This window comes from Cetorhinus maximus, chromosome 19, assembly GCF_964194155.1.
Source record: "Cetorhinus maximus chromosome 19, sCetMax3.hap1.1, whole genome shotgun sequence".
Classification (NCBI taxonomy): domain Eukaryota; kingdom Metazoa; phylum Chordata; class Chondrichthyes; order Lamniformes; family Cetorhinidae; genus Cetorhinus; species Cetorhinus maximus.
Genome location: NC_135897.1, coordinates 75,877,230 through 75,899,140, shown reverse-complemented (window position 1 = coordinate 75,899,140; position 21,911 = coordinate 75,877,230). Strand labels below are relative to the sequence as shown.

The 21,911-nt window shown below is 40.0% G+C and overlaps 1 protein-coding gene across 10 annotated transcripts in view; it reads right to left on the bottom strand.

Annotated features, from left to right (window-relative positions):
* Window positions 1-21,911, bottom strand: part of trip12 (thyroid hormone receptor interactor 12) — a 150,916-nt gene that overhangs the window by 106,825 nt on the left and 22,180 nt on the right. For all 10 annotated transcript variants that reach the window (XM_078564172.1, XM_078564171.1, XM_078564174.1 and 7 more), the window contains 2 exons: window positions 2,102-2,248; window positions 201-314 (listed from right to left, as the gene is read on the bottom strand). In XM_078564172.1, coding sequence (XP_078420298.1) covers window positions 201-314; window positions 2,102-2,199 — 212 coding nt within the window. In that variant the 5' untranslated portion in view covers window positions 2,200-2,248. The remainder of the gene's footprint in view (window positions 1-200; window positions 315-2,101; window positions 2,249-21,911) is intronic.

The window sequence follows — 21,911 nt, the reverse complement described above, 5'->3', positions numbered from 1 at the left end:
CAGTTGAACAAGTACCCTGTAGACAGAGATTCTAATTAGTAAGGCATTATGGAGGTCACATCATTTTTATTTCAGAGTACTAAAAAGCAATTTTTCAATAAATTTGGTTTTGGAAGATTGATGTGTCGTAAGGCATCTAGTTTAACCATCTTCTGTCCAACATGGTAATGAAATTTTCTGTTAAGCAAAATATCTAATACCTTCGTGACACACGCCCTCTGGACTGTCCAGAGGTCGTGTCTGACTGCAGTTTTGTTGCTTTAGTAGTTGGCCTACTTGGAATTGGCTTCTGCTTCCTCTCTTCCGACTGTGACCTATTGCAAAGGAAAACAAAAATGAAATCTAAAAACAAATGCAGTATATGCAAGGAATTGAGATGCCATGAAGACATGGTATAATGCAGACTTCATTGCCTCGAGCAAGTAGAATTTCCGAAGGATAGATTTTTGCTTACTTTACCAACTGCAGTCCAAATTAAATTAAAAACGTTTGCACTTGGAGTTCATTACATTTGGTACCAGTAAAAGTTAGCTTTTAAAAGAAAAAGTTTATAAATGCAGCACTAATCCTCAGATTGAATAGAAGATGGAATATCATTCTTTCCTAACCTCAAGAGCACTTGTTACTTCCCTAATTTGTCACTTTTGCCAGGAAACAGAGATAGTTTAAGTTGTATTTGTATTTGTGGGTGGCTTTAGCTTTAATGTATATTTTTTTGTGGGTTAAAAAGGTGAAACCTGGGATCTAGTTTCATTTTAGAGTGGAGACAGGTTTTGTTTGTGTGCCTGCATTTTAATGAGATTTTACAACTCTTGAAGGGAAGTTAAAACAAACGAGGTAGAAAAAAAACTGTGTTGTTGTCGAGCAACAGGAATCCAGCAAAGGGGCCCACAGAGACAGAGAAAACCAGAAAAACAATTTTAGTTCAGCTGAAGTCAGGATTCCAGAGAAGCTGGACCAGGAGAGGGAACTGTAAGAGGCAGACTCCATGAACCAAAGAAGAAAGTCCACAAAACCAGGGAGTGGAACAGGAAAGGACCTAAGAGGATAGTTCAATCAGAGGACAAGGACAGGGACCTGGAGCAGAGAAAGGCTCCAAGCCTAAAGGGAGAAAGCTGCAGGGCTTTTTTAAAGCAATATAGGCTTGTGAGAAGCCAGGAGATCCAAGGGGACAGCCGAAGGTCTGTAACTCTTTCCTCTGGACGTGAGAGGCAGTGGTGTTCTCGTGGAAGGCATCTGAGAAAAAAAGTGTTGTTTGGGAGAAGATTTCAAAGCGGGTTCTTCGAGAGTGGAGATTGGAAACCCTCATGTGAAAGACGGAGTTCAGTGGGAGGGGTTGGCTCATGCTGTGACAAGCGTCTGGGGGGGGGGGGGGTGGCAGCGAGGAGAGATCCATAGCATCTGGGGTGGCATCTGTCAGTTGGTTTCAGAGTGTGGTGTGCCTGACCACAGGACACCCATTGGTTTATATGGACTGTTTACTTACCGTGAACATTAGGGCAACTAGGGATGGGCAATAAATGCTGGCCCAGACAGTGAAGCCCACATCTCTGAAATAATTTTTTTTTTTTTAAAAAAAGAGTATAAGATAGCTTTTGTAACATGTTATCCTTATAAATCTGTATATATCTGTAAAGATATAGTTGTAGGTGAAGGAGTCTTGTAAAATAGTTAATATTTTCCTGTTTAATAAATGTTTTATTCTTCTGGTTAAACGGTTAAAAGCTCATCAGCTGACTCCTTTGATTCTGTTCAATAACCACCCTCTAAACAAAACAAAAATAAATATCTATAGACAAAAATATAAGTTCAGATCTATCAAAAGCCAGGTTCCGCCCTGGGATCTGACTTGTCCAGTAGTAATATCAGCTGGGATCATAACACTTTACATTTCACTGATGGACCATGTTCTGCCCTCCGTCAAGATGCCCATTTAGGGCTGAATGAGGGCAGTTCTGTCGGGCTATGTCCACTAGGAACTTGATTGTGCTGACAGACAACTTCCATCCCACCATGGGCCTGTCAGAATACAAAAAGCATAAGATGCTTTTTCTTGTTTAAAAGAAAAGCCATGTTTTAAAAATATATTTATTTTACTTGCCTTCCTCCTGTTGCTTCGTCTTGTGGCTGGGCCCCGGCAGTGTTCCTCTGTGAACGTCGCAGTGACCCCCCTGTATTGTAATTAGGCCGGTTGGACATTGGCACCTCTCTCCTTAAGGGACATACCCTTTTTAGACACTATCATTCACTGAAACAAAACAGGTTTTAAAATCAGAACACAGAAAATAATTTGAAGTACGTAAATATTTACTAGTGGGTACAATAATAATGCAATCATTTCATGGAAGTTGTCATTTATTAGCAACAATAAATTTGGTATAATAGTTTATGGTTAGACATATAGCTAGCTTTTCAGCTAATTGGAATCGAACCCCTCATTTTGAGCCATCACCTCTCTCACTTGGTACAGTAATTAACAATGTTAGTTTACCATTGGTATGGATGAAATCTAATTTAATCTGCACCGCTTTAAATTTTGTATCTTTTAGCCAAGTATCTGGATTTAACACTTCAGCTTTTCATAAACCCAGGACATAATAGAGAGCCAAACTCTCAAAAGCTTCAAATGCTCCAGTTCACACACTTGAAGGAAGGAACTATGTATCTTAAAAGTTGTTACTGAATAAGGCTATACCAAAGGTAGATTATTTAACATGCTTAATTCAAGAAGTACAATTTACAACAGCAGTGGTCATTTCTAGTGTCAGTTTGGTACAACTGGCAGGATTCTTGTCCAAGTCAGAAGGTTGCTGATTCAAGCCTCAATCCAAGACTCGAGCACAGTCTAGGTTTATACTCGAAGGCAAAGTCTTTGGAGAAACATTACCGAGGCCCCATTTAGCTGCTCAGGCAGATAACGTACGTACCACCATGAGAGCACAGGAATTTTCCCAGTGTCTGGTTTAATACTTATCCTTGAAATCAACATCAAAACAGCTCTTCAAGAAACTTAAATTTGATTTCAATTTTGAGTGCAAAAGTACCCGTCATCTTGACTAGTCCTTCATTATAAGCATTTGACTTTGCTCCTTTACAGTCAAAAAGTATACTTGATTGTATGAAAAACTTCCATTTGAAATTAACCCAAAAGAAAAGCAGTTATACATCAGCAAATATATTTTTCCTGCTCAAGCAGAGTGACAAATGAGTTACTATTTTAGGCAAGAACCACCCTGAATGTCAAACATAACTCATCATGGTCAACCACTAGGTATGAAAATTGCTTGCTGTGCATAGAGCAAAAAAGTGTTTTCAGACAATTCAATAAGACACACATTTAATTGGGTTAGATGCGAGTTAGTGGCTCTTAGATCTGGTCGTAGTAACTGAGCAAGCATTTGTTTCCAACGTGAAGAACTCAACACATGTAGAGTGAGGAATTCACCATGTGTTGACTCAAGTTTTCCCATAAGGGATGGTGGTAAGCTATAGCCATCTCTTCAATTGTTGCTACATGTCAAGTGGTAGAATCTCTCACCCTGAAGTGTTAGCAAAGAAAATCTGTCCTTTGGCATTATATAATTTCAGAGCAAATGCATATTAGCATGTTAACGGTATCTGCTATACGAGTGTAAAACTGCTCAAATGTCAAATGAACAAAACTACCTGCAGTAATAGAACCTGCATATAAGAAAACAGAGGAAACTGCCTGATTCGGTGCACAGCTACAGTAGGTAAGGAATAGCTTGAATCCAGTTAGTTATCATTACAATGAGGGGAAAATAGAACACACTTGTACACAGATAGTCTATGCAAGGAGTTGCTTTGCATGCCACAAGGATAACTGACTGTCTCTTTGCAAAATATGCAATCTCCAGGAGATTCAACACATTAACCCATAGATCAGAAAAGATACTCATGAAATTTACTTTAAATCGCTGCTAAGGCAATCAACCATGATATCCTACACATCTACGATTCTATTAAGGATAAAAGTGAGCATCAGCTCCTCTTCCCTATGCTTTATATAACAAGTGCTGATGAACCAGTCAATCAGATACAGATTTTTCCCAGAGGGCTAACCATACTGTTAAGCTCAAGTTTGTTTAAAGTCACATGATTGCCTCATTATTGGGGATGGGATGCAAAGTAGTAAGATGTTCCCATAATTTCCAACATTTGCAAGACTATCATTTAAGCCACTGGTTTTCCTTTGCTGTCGAGTCATGCAAACTGATCAAGCAGCACACAATTGCTCCATGACCTGTAAGGGAGCACTGCTATCCAACCTAGGTGCTATAGAGATGATAATGAAGTCAAGTTTTCTGGTTCTCTAGTATGAAAACGTGGAATCTTCACCCTACAGAGCATATATCCTATACTGGTTTGAGTTGGATTCTGGCCACCAGAGGAGGAAATGAGATTCTTGATAATTCTTTTGACCTGCTGCTTCAATTTTACAGTACCTTCATACCCTTTGTTAGGCAGCTGGGTAAATCCCAATATATTTTTCTTCAAAAATATCACCCATCTGAGAGGATAGCAACCATTAAGCAACTACTTTCTGATATTCCAAATGGCTACCAAGGAAATCAGAGAACACACTGAGGCTCAAACACATTTGAAGCAATAATCCAATTCCTTTATAGAAGTTTGAAGTACAGGAGAATGTACTATGATCTCAAGAGTGCATGAGAAAGTGCAGGGAGTGGGACTAATTGGATAGTTTAGAGCCAGGATAGGCATGTAGGGTGAATATCTTCTGTGCAGTAAAATTCCATGATTCACTGTGTGACTACACAGCTTGGATGAGAGCCAAGGTAACAAATAAATACTGGGCCAATTGAAACTTTCAAGACCAATTTTTGCTGGGTAAGAGCATCAATCGACATGGAGCAAAGGTGAATCAATGGAGTCGATATACATCTTGCATTAATTAAATTGATACATATACAGCCTTAAGAGGAGTCCCAGAGGGATGAGCTCAAGGACCTGAATGTTCATGTCCCTATTTAAAAAGGTCCTGTCATGAGAAGTGAGCAGGAGGAAGAAACGTCAAACAAAAGAGACACTTGTACACATCACGTTTGGTTACGGCACAACAGTTTTGAGAATGTTGTCCTCAGAAAGTACATTAAAGTTCACAATAGTCATGAATACCAGTCATTTTGGTCACCTGAGTTCATCCATTCAGAATTATCTTAAAATAATGATTTTTTAATAAAATAATGGCATTTGCCTCTTTTACTTGCAAGAACTTCTGGTCATGTATTTACTACTGAGGAGCCTCCTAATATAAATAACATTTGTCATTTACTAGTTTGAACTTCTCTCTTGTCCTACTCTTGCCATCTAACTTCAAGTAATTCTCCAGACTTACCTTTTCCTTACAAACCTTGTATGCACCTACAATCCTTCAGATGTCTTAGACCAATTTTCTTGCATTTTTCCTTGATAGAGCCCTCGACTTAAAAGGTCTGAGTTAAGACCGATTTTTAAAACGCTCCACAATTGGCAGCCTTACCTTCAGCTGCTAAGGCCCTAAACTCTGGAATTCCCTTCACCTCTTTCCTCCAAGAGGCTCCTTAAAATCAACCTCTGGCCAAGCTTCTGGTCATCTGCAGGAATGCCAACCCCATCATCTCAAATCAAGAGAAAAGCTCAAATTTAGAGATTTAATGTAATAAGTCTTCCCCTCCTCCCCTCTTAAAAAAAAGATTGATAGTTGGCTTATTAGTACTGATTAGGAGCTTAATCTTTAAACAGGTCAAGAGTTCTTTTAAAAACAATCTTACCTGCTAGCCCTGCATGTGTTAAAGGAAGTTGCACCCTCCCACCAGCCACTATTGGCTGAAACAGCTGTCTCCTTAAAGGATGACACCTAACTCACATTTCGTTGCAGCAACCACATGGAGGCGTGACTAAGATTGGCGTTTCAGCAGATTAATCAATATAGTAAAAGAACAAAGTTGGGTTTTATCATGTGATGAATGAGGTTAAATTTTCCTTACAAATTCTATCTAGGTAAATTCCCAGAGTTGGCAAGAGTGTAATTGTGCATTACCTCAGAAGGCCATGTATACCAGTCTAGTGTCTCTGGTTTGTGGACTTAGTAAATTAGGCAGGTTTCTGAGGTATATTTCATTTTGAATGACAGTTCTACCGTCAAAAACCTTAAAACTGGGTGTGATATGCTTATGCTCATTCACCAAATCACTCCTCAGTACTGCTAATGTACTCCAGAAAAGGGAACCAAGCCAGTCTTACCCTGCATGCGACTCCAGTCCCATATTTAAAGTCAACGATGTAATGCCCTCAAGGCAACTAAGTATGAGGAATACTAGCAAAATAATTTAATACTAATTTTGCTTGAAATTTATAGCAAAGTAAAAGCAAGGCTGACCAATACATTCAGTAAAAGGCAGTTTTTCAAGATTCCCCCACTAGTCTCGTGTTTAGGCCCAGAATGGAAATGCTTATGCTACTGTTACTTAAGTATTCTTGGTGAGTTTGCCAGAGTAAGGTAAACAGCTGACATTACCAAGAACAAAGTACTTATGTATATTTCAGAAACTCTAGGGAGGATTTTCACATACATCCGAAAATGCCAAGAGTACTATGTAATATTTACATCACAGGATGCCATTTTCAGTTGCAGTGTTCAGGGCCTATTCTATCCTCTCAATGCTCCAATATTCATATTCCCACTCTTAGTTTCACATCAACTCATGACCTATTTGTCTAACCCTACCCTTCGTTACTCTGAACACATCATCTGCTCCTTTTAAACTCCTTATCCCTTGCTTCATCCATTCTGCCACTACTCACTTGTTCAACCCTCTAGAAACCTCTGTCCAGCTCCTTCCCCTTGCTACAACCAGCCCTGTCATTAGAAACCTGCTCAAAAGCTATCCAAAAATGTTCTCTCCCATCTTCCCCAGACTGTGCACTCCCCATCCTTTTCCTCCTCCTTGTAAAGTGCTCATCACTAAACAAAAATATTCAGTAATGTAGATGCTGTAATCATTTTAAGGTGGCCCAAGTTTCCAAGCTGTGAAATCACCTCTGTGCATGTAGAGAGAAGGCTCTCCAAGGCTTCCTGAATTGGGTAACAGGTGTGCTTCACTGAGGAATTGGGTAACAGGTGTGCTTCACTGAGGCAGTCAAGTGGCTGCTGGGAGCAGGAACAGGAGCAGCTGTTGCCTGGTTACAGGGCCAGGAGTGGTAGTGCCTTGGCATGGGAGGAAGGTTCGCACTGTTATGCCTAATCCTGTGCCTAACTTGTATGTTCACATGTTTTAAAGAATAAAATGATACTGAACAGGAGATGGGCATTCAGCTCATTATGTCTGTGCTGGTTCTTTGCTAGAGCTATTCAATTAGTTGTACTTTCCTGCTCTTTCCCCATTGTTCTTCTAATGTTCCCCACCCTCCCCCTTAGAGTATTTATCAATTCCCTTTTGAAAGCTATGACCGAATCTGCTTCCACCAATCTTTCAGGCAGTGCATTCCGGAAAACTAATTCTTTTTTCTTATTGCCCATCACCTTAAATCTGTGCCCTCTGTTTACTGACCCTTCAACCACTGGTAACTGTTTCTCCTTAACTACACGATCAAAACCATTCATGATCTTAAACACACCTTTAGTTACAATTACAACCAAACTAATCCAAAGTGAGTTTGAACTCATCCCCTGCATTCCACAGGTGTGATAGACATATGGGTAGTTTTGGAAATTGTGAACTTTTGTTTTTGAGATCTGGTGATGAACACCCCCAACCAGGGTTTCAGAATCCTCAAGGCCAGCAGCAGAGAGCAGCATTGCACTCAGGGGAGGTCAGACATGAGATTTGTTTCCACCAACAGAAACCAATTTAATCCTCCCTGTCCAGAAATTCCAGGGCCACCAATAAGCACTCCAGCTTCATCTGGAGGAAGCTGGGCCACAAGTGTCACTTTCTTTCCATCATCTGAATCAGTTGCAGCCCATCGCTCAGGTTCCTTCAGCAGGTCTCTAATCTGTTAACACACTTGAGATGCACACTGCATCAATGGAAGAACCTGTTCTGCTGGATCTTCTGAGGCACTCTAATGGCAGGACCTCCTCAGTGGTCAGTTTCTTATTGTCTTCCTGTTAGCGAAGAGTCCTTGATGCTCCACAAAGATCATTGGTTGTGGCGTTTGCCCGGGTGGTGGTGGTGGTGGTGGGGGGTGCGCAGGCTGTCAACTTCTTCAAAACTTTGAGAATGCACCGGTTGTGGTGCCACGAGTTAAAAGTCTGGGCTCAGCACCGCCCAATACAGAGTGCTGGGTCACCCATTCCATACCCAGGATAAAGCTGCTCTCCTCTGGCTCAGAGTTTGCTACAGATCTGTGTTGGTCTGTCAGTCAGTTTCATCCCTTCAATAAAGACTTCTAGCCACTGCTCATCTTTTGTATGTGGTTAACAAGATAATTCATGCATGGCAGAGATGTAGGTACGTTTACAAGAATGCCTGTGAAAAATATTGAGATTTCAGCAAGTCTATTGCGAGATCATGAGTGAGGCTTAATTTTACTTAGAAAGCATGCCTCGCAATGAATTTGAGTGCGCATTTGGCCTAGTATCTCATGTGGCTGTCAAATTTGTTTGATAACTCATGTAAAGCCCCTTGGGATGTTTTATTGCTCTAAAGATGCTATATGAATGAAAGTTGCTGCTGTAGGGATCAGTCTGTCTTTCTTTTGCACCAATACTTGTGCCTCAATGATCAGAAAAAGACAATCCTGGTTGAAGGAGCATGAGAAAATTGACTTATATTCTTTTATTGTGGCGATTAGTTGAACATTCTACTGGTTTGCTGATTGCCATTCTAGACCCGTTGAGTCATCTACCAGAATTTCTTGGTTTTTTCAACAATTTCTTATCCAGTTAAAAATCATTAGGAGTGCGTATACTGGTCATTTTCTTTTTTGTGTAATAATCATCAATGTGCTAGCATAAAATTTCATCTATCTAGCTCATTCCACAGTTTGAGCTACCCCATCCCACTCCACAGTCCCTATTTTTAATCATTCGCGAAATCTCAACAGTTTGTATTTAGTTTTCAAGTATAAGACACTCATACAAGAAAGAAACAGCACTGGTCCACATAGCAGTTCCTTGTGCACCCCTGCCACCCAAATATGAACTTCTCTAAATACCCATTTCTCTCTACTGTTCAGCTAATTTCTCAAACACACCCAAGATTTACACTGAATCTCCAGTCTTGTGCGTGCGCAACTTAATCAAAATGCCTTCTGGATACATGTATTGGGCTTGTTACAGTTCACTTGGATGTCACTCCCTCGGGTAAAGAAAGCTGGCCATATAGGACATTACCCTTCTGAACCCGTGATGACTGCTGTTTACTGAAGTTATTATTCAAGTTTACACAGGGCAGAATTAAGAACATGTCTATAGTTACCCATTGGGCAGAAGCACAGAAATCCTCCCATATAACAAGGCCACTTGTCCAAATGGGTAACTGCAGAACTATTCTGCTAAATTCTGTTCCAAATAAAGTAAACTTGTCATCATGGATTAAGTGGAATATCCAGTCTGGCTTATCTTGAGTGAGGAGCATTACAAATGAACTGTATTCAGCAAACCCAATACCAATTGTATCTAGAAGGTCTCCGTCTGCCCCCATTCTGTGTCTTTGCATTAAACGTATACTGCCAAAATACTCAAAATGCCAAAAGCCTCATTTGTGCACATTAAATTGCATCTGTCTGTTCATTCCAGTAACTCATGTCTTCCTGATTCTTTTATCTTCCTCACTGGCTGCAGAGCTTCCTCATATTGTCATCAAATTGAGATTTTTTTTCCCCTATAGCCAAGTCCAAAGTGCACACACCACAAAACTAGACCCATTACTGACCAAGGCACATTTCTAACCTTTCTGCAGTCAGAACTGTGCCATTTAGTTTCATGTCCATCAGCTAACTTTCTATCTTTACTACATTTCCCCTAATAACACGCACTTGAATATTTCTAAAAAGCTTCAAACATTGTCAAATGTCTTCTAAAATTCCATATTGCAATGAACCCAAGAAGAAAGGGAAAAAAAATCCTTACCTTTTGAGAACTGAGATCAGGCCCTCGGAGGCTGAGAACTCTAGTTCCCAGTGAGTCCTGTGCATGCGCTGGCTCTGAAAAAGGCGCACGTGCACAGTTGGTCCCATTTCGATGTCTCCAAGCTGTTAACAGCCCCGTGCACATGCAGAGCTTGTTATTTTTACAAACATTTTAGGTTTGGAAGCCAGCATGGAAAAGGAGAGCAAATAAAAGTGACACAGTGTAAAAAGAGGGTCAAGTGACGCAAAAGAAAAACTCTATTCTGCAGGAAGTGCCAGAAGAGGCAGGGCAGAAGCTGCAGGGAGTAGAGAAGATAAATTCAGTGCTACAAAAAATTGTGGCAATTTATATTTATATGAATGCATATGAACTTCCCAAAGAAAGGAAGAGAATTCCCAAAACCAGGGAGTGGGACAGAAACAGGTCCTAGGAAGACAGTTAAGTCAAGGGACAACAACAGGAATCTGAAACAGGTCCTGTTAAGTGAAGTTAAGAGTAAGGAACTGAGAGAAAACGCTCCAAATTAGTGACAGAGCTGCAGGGAGCAGACTTGGAACCAAGTGGGCTTGCAAGAAGCCAGAAGATCTAAGGATACAGCCAAATGTCTGTGACTCCTTACCACAGGCCTTTGGAGCAGTGGTGTCCTGCAAGGCAGAGCCGAACACCTGAGAGTGTGCACAGAGGGTGAAGCCCAAATGCAAATGGAGATCCAGAGCATTGGAAAAGAGATGTTCAAAACCTTGGGGGTGGATCCTTGTGGAAGACGTCCAAGGGGAAGCGTCATTTGGGAGAGAATTCCAAGGCGAGTTCTTCAAACACGGAGATTAGAAGCTCTCATGAGAAAAGACAGAGTTTCAGTGAGACTGGTTGGCTCACTGTGTGACATGCATCTGGAGGGTTGATGAGAAATCCATAGAAGCTTGGTTTTGGAGTGTGGTGTGCCCGACTGCAGTTCGCCTATTGGTTTACATGAACTGCATACTCTAATGTTCACAATAAGTAAATATAGATTTTGTAGCTTGTGTTATCTTTACAAATTTGTATATACATCTATAAAGCTATAGATGGAATGAAGGAATAGTGCAATATAGTTCATCTTTTCTTGTTTAATTTGTTTTATTCTTCTGTTAAAAGCTCATCGGCAGACTCCTGCAACAATGTTCATTAGCCACCCTCCACATTTCTAAACAAAAAAATAAAAAAGTTAGGAGCTATCAAGCTAGGTTCCACCCTGGGATCTGACTTGTCCAGTAGTAACATCTGCTGGAATCATAATATACACTAAAAACTGATTGCATTTACACGATCTATCCAGTCTCACTGCAACCTTTTCCTCACTTTCTACTTGCATTGAGCCACTAGAATTTCCTCATGTTCAAGCACAGAATATTTTCAGTAACAATGTTATCTTAACATGCCCCCTTCCCAAATCATTTTGAAATGCTTCCCAGTTCTGCCCAAAATTAAGCCACCTCTGATATAGCTATCCTGATTTCCCTCCAGTGATTTAAGCTTCCAGCTCTCCAAATTTTCTGAAAGCACTGTGTATTCATATAAATATAAATCACCACAATTTTTTGTAGCACTGAAGTTCATCTTTTCTTTGGTTTCCCATTCCAGTTTTTAAAAAATATATAGCCCTCACTCCTCCTACTTGTATTTTTAATCTCACAGCATGACTAATTTTTTTCCCTCTTGCACTAATCATAATCTTAACCTTCCCAGTGTGCAGTACAGGAAGCAATTTAAAAATTGCATCCTTTGGTCTTGTTTTTCAATCTACGGTCCAGCTTCTTCAATTCCATCTGCAATCCTTAAACATGCTTCTGTTATTGTTTCCAACACAGACCATAACATCTGGCTCCTCTTCTTCTAATTCCAAGCTTTTTCCACATGTTCAGCTGTGTCCTCTTGTCTGATACCAGGGAAGCAATATATAATCAGGATTTACAGTCACTATTGCAAAAAAATAAAAGGTTATCAGGACATCCCAATACCAGACTACCCACTACGACAATTCATCTCAAGTTTCTCTGGCTCTCAACCAGTTTTCTAGTTTCTTGCTCAACAGTTGCACGACATCACTCAGAACCACGTTCCCCGGAGTACATTCCAACAACAAGCGTTCCATGTACCAGAATCTAATCTCCCACTGCTGTCCATGCAGATTATAACTACTTGTATGTGGAGAGCTAACAGGTTTTCAATAAATACTATAGTCACTAAGGAACTCAGCAACTCAAGCAAATACAGGGAAATTGAGAAAACTTTTATGTCATTGTGGGAGCATTCCAAAGAGAATGGGAAGCAAAATATAGACAAGGGATAGCCCACAAAGTCCAGGACAGAGTCCCAGCTTCAGGGAAAATTGTAGAGAATACCAAGGCTGACTGTAATGAAAGAATTTCCAAATAATCTTGGAACAAGGTCAGAGATGATAAATAGGCCAGTCAGAAGCAAAATCTTCTTACCTTCCAACAGGGCTTTCTGATAATCACTTCCCTGAGCTGAAAACTGGTTTACAATAGAAGGATGAAGTGCAACCAACCAATAGGGTGAAGTCACCCCAAGATTCTAATGAAGGACTCCAACTGATAGTATTATATCAGATCTCAGTTGATAAGCAAGATAAGTTTAAAATTGATAATGCTTAGGAAAGGACAGTCAAGTTGGCATGGCATGGCATGATAACCTCACTCACTGAATCACCAGCCAAAAAACTTACTGGAGCAACATCATAATCTGCCAACAATTTCAACTATTGATAAAACTGAAAATGGTTATAGAAGTCAAAAGATGTTCAAGTTAATTTCTCTCAACCTTCAAAGGATGGAGAATCTGATGTAGCCCAAGTTGGCTTTGAATGCTAAGCAAAAGGACCAGCCAGAACCAGGCTGCCTAACTTGCTTAGAATGCAAATTAGGTTTAGATACCTCAGAAGACAGTGAAATAAAAATAAGTGTGCGTATTTGGCTTACGTCCCAGCATTTTAAAACAGGCCTATGTTAGAGCTTCCTCAAATACTATTCATGTCCACAGAAACAAGACTGACTATGAATTGAAACTTTAAAGGCTTGTGTGCTACAGGGTTTATTATCCTTTTACCTATTTGAAGATTTAAGAGCTGCTCATTGTATGCTATTGACCATTTTAATAATTGGAAGAACATCATGCTGTCTGACTATACTGTTCAAGCTAAATCAGAAAAAAATTACAAAAATGCTTATAGCAGAAAATCAAATTAACATTTTGGTTTCTGCAAAACCATTTAACTGGAAGGTATTAAAATTCACAATCCTTTTCCAGAATCTTCCATGAATACAAGTGCTGCAGTTTTGCCATTTACATCATGAGGAGTAAGATCAAGAGAGAGATCAAACAGCCAAAAATCTTCCACCAAGCACCTTCTTTAAGAAGAATGCCTTTTTACAATAGGAAAGTGCCCAAAGCGATCCCAAACCAGTGGCCAAAAGTATGATTTTTGCCCCAGTAAATGGCAATCTACAGAACTACTTCCTTGCTTTGAACTTTACTAACTTATTGAAATATTCTTTTGGCAAGACAGCCCCTTTTAAGGGTCCTATTCACCGCCCCCATCCCCAAGCCAGTCTACTTGCTCCTTGCTTTTGGAATTGTGGTGAAAGAGAATGCTACCAGCATTCTGAAATCCAAACACTGGTTTAACTAAATATCACATGGAAAGTTAACATTTTATAATTAGACATAGAATAGAGCTCTTCCCCATCATAGTGGCTACTGCAAGTTTGTTTCATGCTTTGGGAGTGGCCAAGCACCAGTGTTAATGTTGGAGGAGAATATAAGCAGTAACCATGAGTATTGATCAATGGAATGGCTGAATGACAGATGTGCAACTTTTAAACCTGGTAAGCACTAATGTTAATGTTGAGTTGGTTACTGAAGGGACAAACAAAAAAAAAACTGCTTCAGATCATACCTTTGCAAAAGGAACTAAATCAACATCGTCCAACAGAAGCATCACTGTTATGACCAGTCCTCTGACGAAGTTCCCCCAATTTATGATGATCCCGGACAAGGTACCCCAAACTGTTATGCTCCCGGATGAGAGATGAACTGGCTCCTCTTTATTCAAATCCCCTCAGTTGGTCGCACAAGGTTAATTTAAAAAGGGTCCCTTCCCTTGTGGATACCTTTTCCCAATCCAAATGTATTTATATTTTAATAGGAGCTAATTTAACCAGGCTTTCTTGAGTCAAAGAATGTGTAAGATTTCGTTACTAAAACACAAGAAAAAAAAACACAACACACATACTTCTCATTTCTAATCTGTGTGCGAGTCCAGAAATGAATGTTTAAAAAATATATACGAATTAGTCTTTGGCTTGTCCATGAGAAGTAGATGGTGAAACATTGCAGCCATTAAGTTGGATGATTCCTGTAAGGCTGACTTTGGCAGTTGGTTTGGAGACTCTTAGTTCTGCAGGTTAGCTGAAAGGAGTTGTCCTATTTCTTTACTGGCTGTGGCTTTGCTGACTTGTGACTTGCTTCCAGCAATCGAAGAGACTTTTTACCTGCAAGTACAGGGATGTCTAGTTGATGTTCTTCAGCTGTGACCTTTACAGCACAGACTAGCACCAGAACAGAACACCAAAACTAGCAGAGACCAGTGTTGCAGCTGGCTTTTGACCCCATTTCTTGTGTATTCCTGGAAAGGAAAAACAAACATGTCTTTTGCCCAGAAACTTTCTTTCAACTCAGATCGAGTCCGCAGTCTGGGGTATAACTCAACAGGAGATGGTTTCTGCTGAGATGGTAAATCGGTCTTCGTTATCCCCGCAAGCACAGGAGATTACAATTTTTGCATTGCATCTTTTCCTTTGAAGTGTCTCTGCCTGAAGTGGGCCTTGACACGTTTTTAGGTGCAACATTCTGTTCTCTCTGGACTAGTTGGTCAAGTGTAATAAACATAACCAGCAAGTTTACAGTCTCAGCCAGCTTATGCTTACATGTCCTTTTTTAAAAAACACGTCTTACTTAAAAGTTCAATATGTCTGTAATTAATGCAGAGCTATGATCTGTGGTCATGACAACACCAAAAGTGGCTAAGAAAGAGCTGCAAAAATTGAAGAATTTTCAAAGACAAAAGCCCAGCACAATGAATTAATCATTGCAGACCAAACAAATTTTGATCAAGAAAAAAATGCCACCCTTACTATTTAGGCCAGACAGAAAGAAATACACACTCTTCATGGAGTTCTTTCACTTCTAAGTGCCCAATGTAATGTCCAAGTATATTATGAACTTTTGACAATATTTTTTAAAAACTGGACACAATATTAAATGGCTGCTGCAAATGATGTGACCTTTGACAATTTGAGCTTCAGACAGGCTTAAGTCTCAGGCGAATACCTAATTAAATATAGACATTCACGACCATCCAGGGAATTCACACATCCCTTTAAGGATGGATCAACAGAAAAAACTATGCAATTCCAGCTGACCTGGCTCTGTTTCATAGTGGACAAAAGCAAGCATCAAAACTCTATTAGTGCAAGACAGGATATGAAATCCCATAAACCTTCTATTGTATTAGAATAGTTTCCCTCATCCAAACTAGACTGGGTGAATCTCAAGGTATCAACAGCAACACAGGATAATCGGAATCAACATGCATGCATACCCTTTTGTTTGGAAAAAGACGACTCAACTTGTGCAAATCACATCATTTATTCTTTCATGGGATATGGCATCACTGCCAAGGCCAGCATTTGCTGTCCATCCTTTATTGCTTTTGAACTGAGTGGCTTGCTAAGCCATTTCAGAAGGCAGGTAAAAGTCAACCACATTGCTATGGGTTTGGAGTCACATGTAGGCCAGCCCAGGAAAGGACAGCAGATTTCCTTCCCTAAAGTGCATTAGTGAACCAGATGGGTCTTTACAACAATCGATAATGGCCGTCATGGTCACCATCACTGTGACTAGCTTTACATTCAGATTTATTAACTGAATTTAAATTCCGCCGGTGGTGGGATTTAAACCCATGTCCCCAGCGCATTAGCTTGAGCCTCTGGATTACTAGTCCAGTGACATTACCACTATGTCACCATCTCCCTTCAAGAGGGAACCATTTTGTTGTCTGCTTTTAAAATCAGCAAGAAGTCGCTTGCAGACAGAGTTCCACCAAAGGCCATTGTATTAGCTGCAAGCTATCAAGCAGCCAAGGCAATCAATAGCTCAGCTGTGGCTCAGTTCATAGTACCCTCGCCTTTGAATCAGAGGGTTGTGGGTTCATGTCCCACTCCCGGAAACCAAGAACTGCGATTGTACTCGAAAGAGTTGCAATCTGTGACTGTTGATAACTCGAAAGAGTTTCCTGGTAAGCAGGTAATCAAGAGAAGGGCTCCCCTAACCGATTCCAACTTCGAGTTCATCTGAGAACCAACCTCCTGGAAAATCTCTCAGCCTGCTGGGAATCCTTTGCTTTACAAGACTTTCACTCCAACTAAGCATCAACTTCATCTAAGAAACTACAAGCCTACCACAAAAGAGACAGATAATTATAAGCTGTCACAGTATAATTACCTTCATCTGTAGCGTAAGAAAACGTGGAGATGAGTAAAACATTGCATTAAATTTGGGCCAAATGTGAGATAATAAAAAACCTTAGTATTTAAACTCTCAAAAAGCTTGCTGCTGGAATTGTTTAATTGGAACAACAAGGGTAAGAGAAAACATCTCATACATACAAACACACTGGTCATGGACAGCAAGAGGAAACAAATTCCATCTGACGCCAAATAAAGGTTCTGGCTACAGGTATGCGCACGGGTCCCAGTTATGCCCGTCTTTTTGTGGTGTGTGGGGAACATTTTTTGATTCAGTCCTACTCAGGCCCTCTCCCACAACTCTTTTCCTGGTACATTGATGACTGTATCAGTGCTACTTCATGCTCTTGCCTGGACCTGAAAAAAAGTATTAATTTTGCTTCTAATTTCCACCTCCCTCTCACCTTCGCATGGTCCATCTCCGACACTTCCCTTCCTTGACCTCCGTCTCCATTTCTGGTGATGTGGAGAATATTGGTAGACATTCTAAGCCCACCGGCTCCCACAGCTACCTCGACAACACCTCACACCCTGCTTCCTTTAAGAGCTTTTTGAGAGTTTAAATACTAAGGTTTTTTATTATCTCACATTTGGCCCAAATTTAATGCAATGTTTTACTCATCTCCACGTTTTCTTACGCTACAGATGAAGGTAATTATACTATGACAGCTTATAATTATCTGTCTCTTTTGTGGTAGGCTTGTAGTTTCTTAGATGAAGTTGATGCTTAGTTGGAGTGAAAGTCTTGTAAAGCAAAGGATTCCCAATCTTCCAGTTTTTCTGCTCCGTTGCATCTGTTCCGATGAGGCTGCCTTCCAAAACAGCGCTTCTGACATGTCTTCCTTTCGCCTGAGCAGTCTCCTCTACTTTGGGGAGATTAAACACAGGCTGGGTGACCACTTTGCCGAACGCCTTCGCTCAGTCCACAAGCATGGCCCTGACCTTCCTGTCACTTGCCATTTCAATTCACCATCTTGCTCTGATGCTCACATTTCTGTCTCAGCCAGCTACAATGTTCCAGTGAAGCCCAATGCAAACAGGGGAACAGCACCTCATCTTCCAATTAGGCACTTTACAGCCTTTGGACTTAACATTGAGTTCAACAAATTCGAACAATGAACCCGGTCCTCCATTTTGGAATTTTTTTTTTCCCCTCAACCCTTCCCACCACAGGGCCTGTCTGTAAGTTGTTCTCATGGTTGCTTTCAGAGAGTGCTGACCTTTGTTCTGCTATTAACACATTGACTTTTATGCCACTATTGACACCTGCCTTAGTCTCTGACACGACCATTACCATTCCCCTGGTCTTGTGTCCGTGACATCTTTGTCAAATCTCTCCCAAGCTTCCACCTATCCCAGAGATCTTCTATTTTGCTCCAGCTGCTCCATTCCCTCTTGAACAGTTTAAAATCCATCACATTTTTACTTCTCTTCAGCTCTGAAGGACAGTCATATGGACACAAAACATTAACTCTGTTTTTCTGTCCATAGATGATGCCAGACCTGAGTTTTTCCAGCATTTTCTGGTTTAATTTCAGATATTAAGTGAAGTGTTCTCATAAGAAGTGACTTAACAATTACAATATCAATGGCATTCATTTTCTCCAAAGTCACCTTGTGTTTTCTACTATGGATGTTTTGCTCATTTGTAATTTAGAGAATTACAATGAACACTAGATAATTTTACAAATTATGCACAACATAGACTTGAGAGAAGTACACCCTTCACGTGAAAACGCTTGCTTTTCTCACGGCATTCGTCAGTCAAGAACCAATTAAACCCAATGCTCGTCCACTCTAATCCACTAGATGAACTTTACTCTTTGCATTTCATATTGGATTTTACACCACAAATCAATTCTTGCTCTACAATATCTGTCATCTCCAATATTACTAAAATATGCTAAGCAGCAAGCAAATCACACCATCTCAAACTCAACTTCAATGAAATGAATAATTTCAGACCATAACCTCTCACATGGAACCAAATCGAATTTAAAAATTTACCTGATCCGAATAACATGGTCACTGGCAGTTATTCAAAAAGTATGTTTTAAAATAGCAAATAGTTGCTTTGAATAACACAAATAAGTTGTGGGAGTGCAAGTTTCTAATAGCTTTCAATATGTTTGCTATTCTAATAATGGTGCAATTGTATTACAGTAAGCAACACCCATAAAAAGTATGAACTATAAAACTTAACAGCAAAATCCAGCACCAAGGTACACAGAACCAGAAGTGCTAGGTTTGATTGAGTTCATGCAAACAAGGTTGCAGCTAATCAAATTGGTCTCAGCTGGGAAAAGCAAAATTCTTAGTTCCTGCTCTTGTCTGCAATCATGGTGACTGAACTGTATGAATATGGGATGTGGGAAGGCAAAATTATCAAATCGACCTCTGCTGTGATTACCTACAGAGTCAAATAGCCCACTGAACACCTTCTGAGTCATTTGAATAGCTACTTTAATGATGCATCTGAAATAGCTCCCTGAAACATTAACCTTCCAGCTTTCTTTGACATTTCCAACTGGCCAAACATTCTCAAATGCCTTGTCTGACTGTATTCTTACTGTGAAGACTGCACAGCACTTTTGGCATCATACCTCCATTTAGAATGGTTTAACAACATTTTAAGCAGACGACTGCTCACTCAGCTAACTATTGGGAGGTGTAATAGCATGCGTGTGAATCATACAGTCCAAATGCAGTTCAGAGCACACAGATATAGAATTTTCATATGTAACCAAGCCATAGGACCCAAGCTCAACACTGGAAAACAGAGGTGCTGTCCTCCCGCCATAGCATCAACCTGAAATATTGACAACATTTTCCGTTAATTTCAGATTTCCGGCACGTGCTTATTTTGCTTTCTGCTGTCCTTCATTTTGTAGAATGGAAACTAATTTATAACTATCTGCAGTTCACTCCCAGGAATCTTTGCATCCCCTCAAATGACCTTACAAATGCACAATTATACCATTTATATTCAGCTCAGTACTCTAACCAGGTGGTAGCAATGGTTATGCTGCAAGCATCTTGCAAACCCTGAAGTTGTAACAATTAAGGCTTAATATCTTACTGCAACCAAAGAGAATCTGGCAGATCATAAACCGGGTAGGACAGCCAATGTAAAATAAAATATTAAATATAAAATTTCAAGTGCTTCTGGCTATCACTAAGTAGGACGTTAAAGTTAACATTGCCATTGCCCTATTCACAGACATAACCTGGACTGCACTCTTAAACCAATCGCTGACTCCCAAATAGCTCAGTGCAAGCAACCATTAGTACGCTGTATAGCTTTTCATATTGGACAATCTGACCATTAGCAGCTGGTCTATCAGGTTGCTATCAGCTGTTCCGATTCAAGGCAGCGAAGTAAAGCACTTGCAACCCAGAAGAGCCACATTCGGGTTTTTAACCACTCCAGCAGTATCATACCGCAAATATTTCTATTGTTGCGCTGAAATTAGAAATAGGTTCCTTCATATCAATTTCAAGAAGTGAGCATGTATTTTAAACACCAGAAAAAGAAAGGTTCAGGGGAACTTTCCTTGAGCTAATTAAATGCCTCAACCATATGATGTTTTTAATAAAGTGTAAGAATCGGTCAGTGACCCTGAAAGATAGAACACTATTTCGCAGTGTCCCTGTGGTTCTTGCAGAACTAATTAAAATAACATTGCTTTTCAGTATTTAGCTTTGGAAACCATTGAGGGGGAGAAGCCGAGGTCACTGTGGTTATATGAATTTAATTGAAAACAAAACTACTAATAATTCAGAATAAATCCGAAACTGTAGCAAAGGATAGTTTGGGAAACAGCACACTGATTCAATAGGTTTACAAAGGAGTGCAAGGGCCAAAGAGAGAGGGGGAATTGATTACCCCAGTCATATTTGAACCGGATGTGCTTTCCATAATAAAGTGAAAATGTTCAATTCCTAGCATATATTCTTTGCCTTTAGCATAATCTTATATTGCAATATTACTTTGATCACGAACAACACTTGCCCAACCGCCACATGAGATTCCACAATTGGACAACATTTGCTCAATAATCCTCAGTGTGCTAAGAATTACACTGACAACCAATTTAAGATCGTCAGTTGGGCTCGCAGTGTGGCACATTCCTGTGTACTGGAAACTACATATATTAATACAGAGGGCCCTGTTCTTTGCAGAACATGTACACACATTGCGCCTGTTTCAGCGAAACAAAAATAAGTGACAGCCATTTGCTGACTCATTCCTCAGGGCAATGCCTTGACCAATCAGGGTCAAGCTGCCTGGTTTAAATTTCAAACAATGTTTGTCAGTTAACTGTCAGTCATCATCACTAGTGCATTCTCAATGGCAACACCTCTACCAACCATAGTCCACTTGCCAACCAATCAGCACACCCTTCACATAGTATAAATTTTTGTTTTCTGCTTATATTGGTATTCTTGAAGCGTCCTGATGAGTGCAGGATGAAAAGCTTTGACATCTTTTTTCAGCAATACTCAAGTTCAGTACTACCAAACGACTATTTGAATCAAGAAGCAATGTCAACTCGCACATGATGTGTTAAAATTTTCCGTGGTGTAATTAAGAACCTAAGGAAAATAGTCTCAATTCCTTCAATAATTGGTAGCAAAATGATATTTTATCTTCAAACAATGATCATCAACCTCGGCGCAGAAAAAGAACATGTAGATAAGGTACTTAATTAACAGAGTTTCCAAATGCTCAAAGACCTTCATGCAGCAAGTAGGGAACTGAACTTTTGCAAAGAACAAACTTGCATTTGTGAGAAATGGCTGTGGTCAGCAAGGCTAGATTACATCTGATACATTAATATACCATGTTTAATCATGGATGTCACTTTCCAATCTGAATTTCTGTTCCAGTGGCAATGTTTCTTCCAAATGACAACCTTAACTGAGCAGAGATTTCAACCAGGAGAATACCAACAAAGATATTGTGGGTGTGTAATGAAGGCAGGCTGGCTGAGGAGCAGAATCAATAATCGATCCAACCAAAACACGCATAAACAGTATGAGTTTCTTGAAATTTTAAAACAAACATGGAAAGTTTAAGTTCAAATTCAAAGTATACGCCTTAGGTGAAAAAATCTGTTGGTGAATTGACAGACTACCAACATGTGTATGCCATCTATTCAGTTCAAGAGTTTTTAGAAAATGCTGAGCACATTTTCAGCTGAGATGCTACATTTTGCTTCAGTATA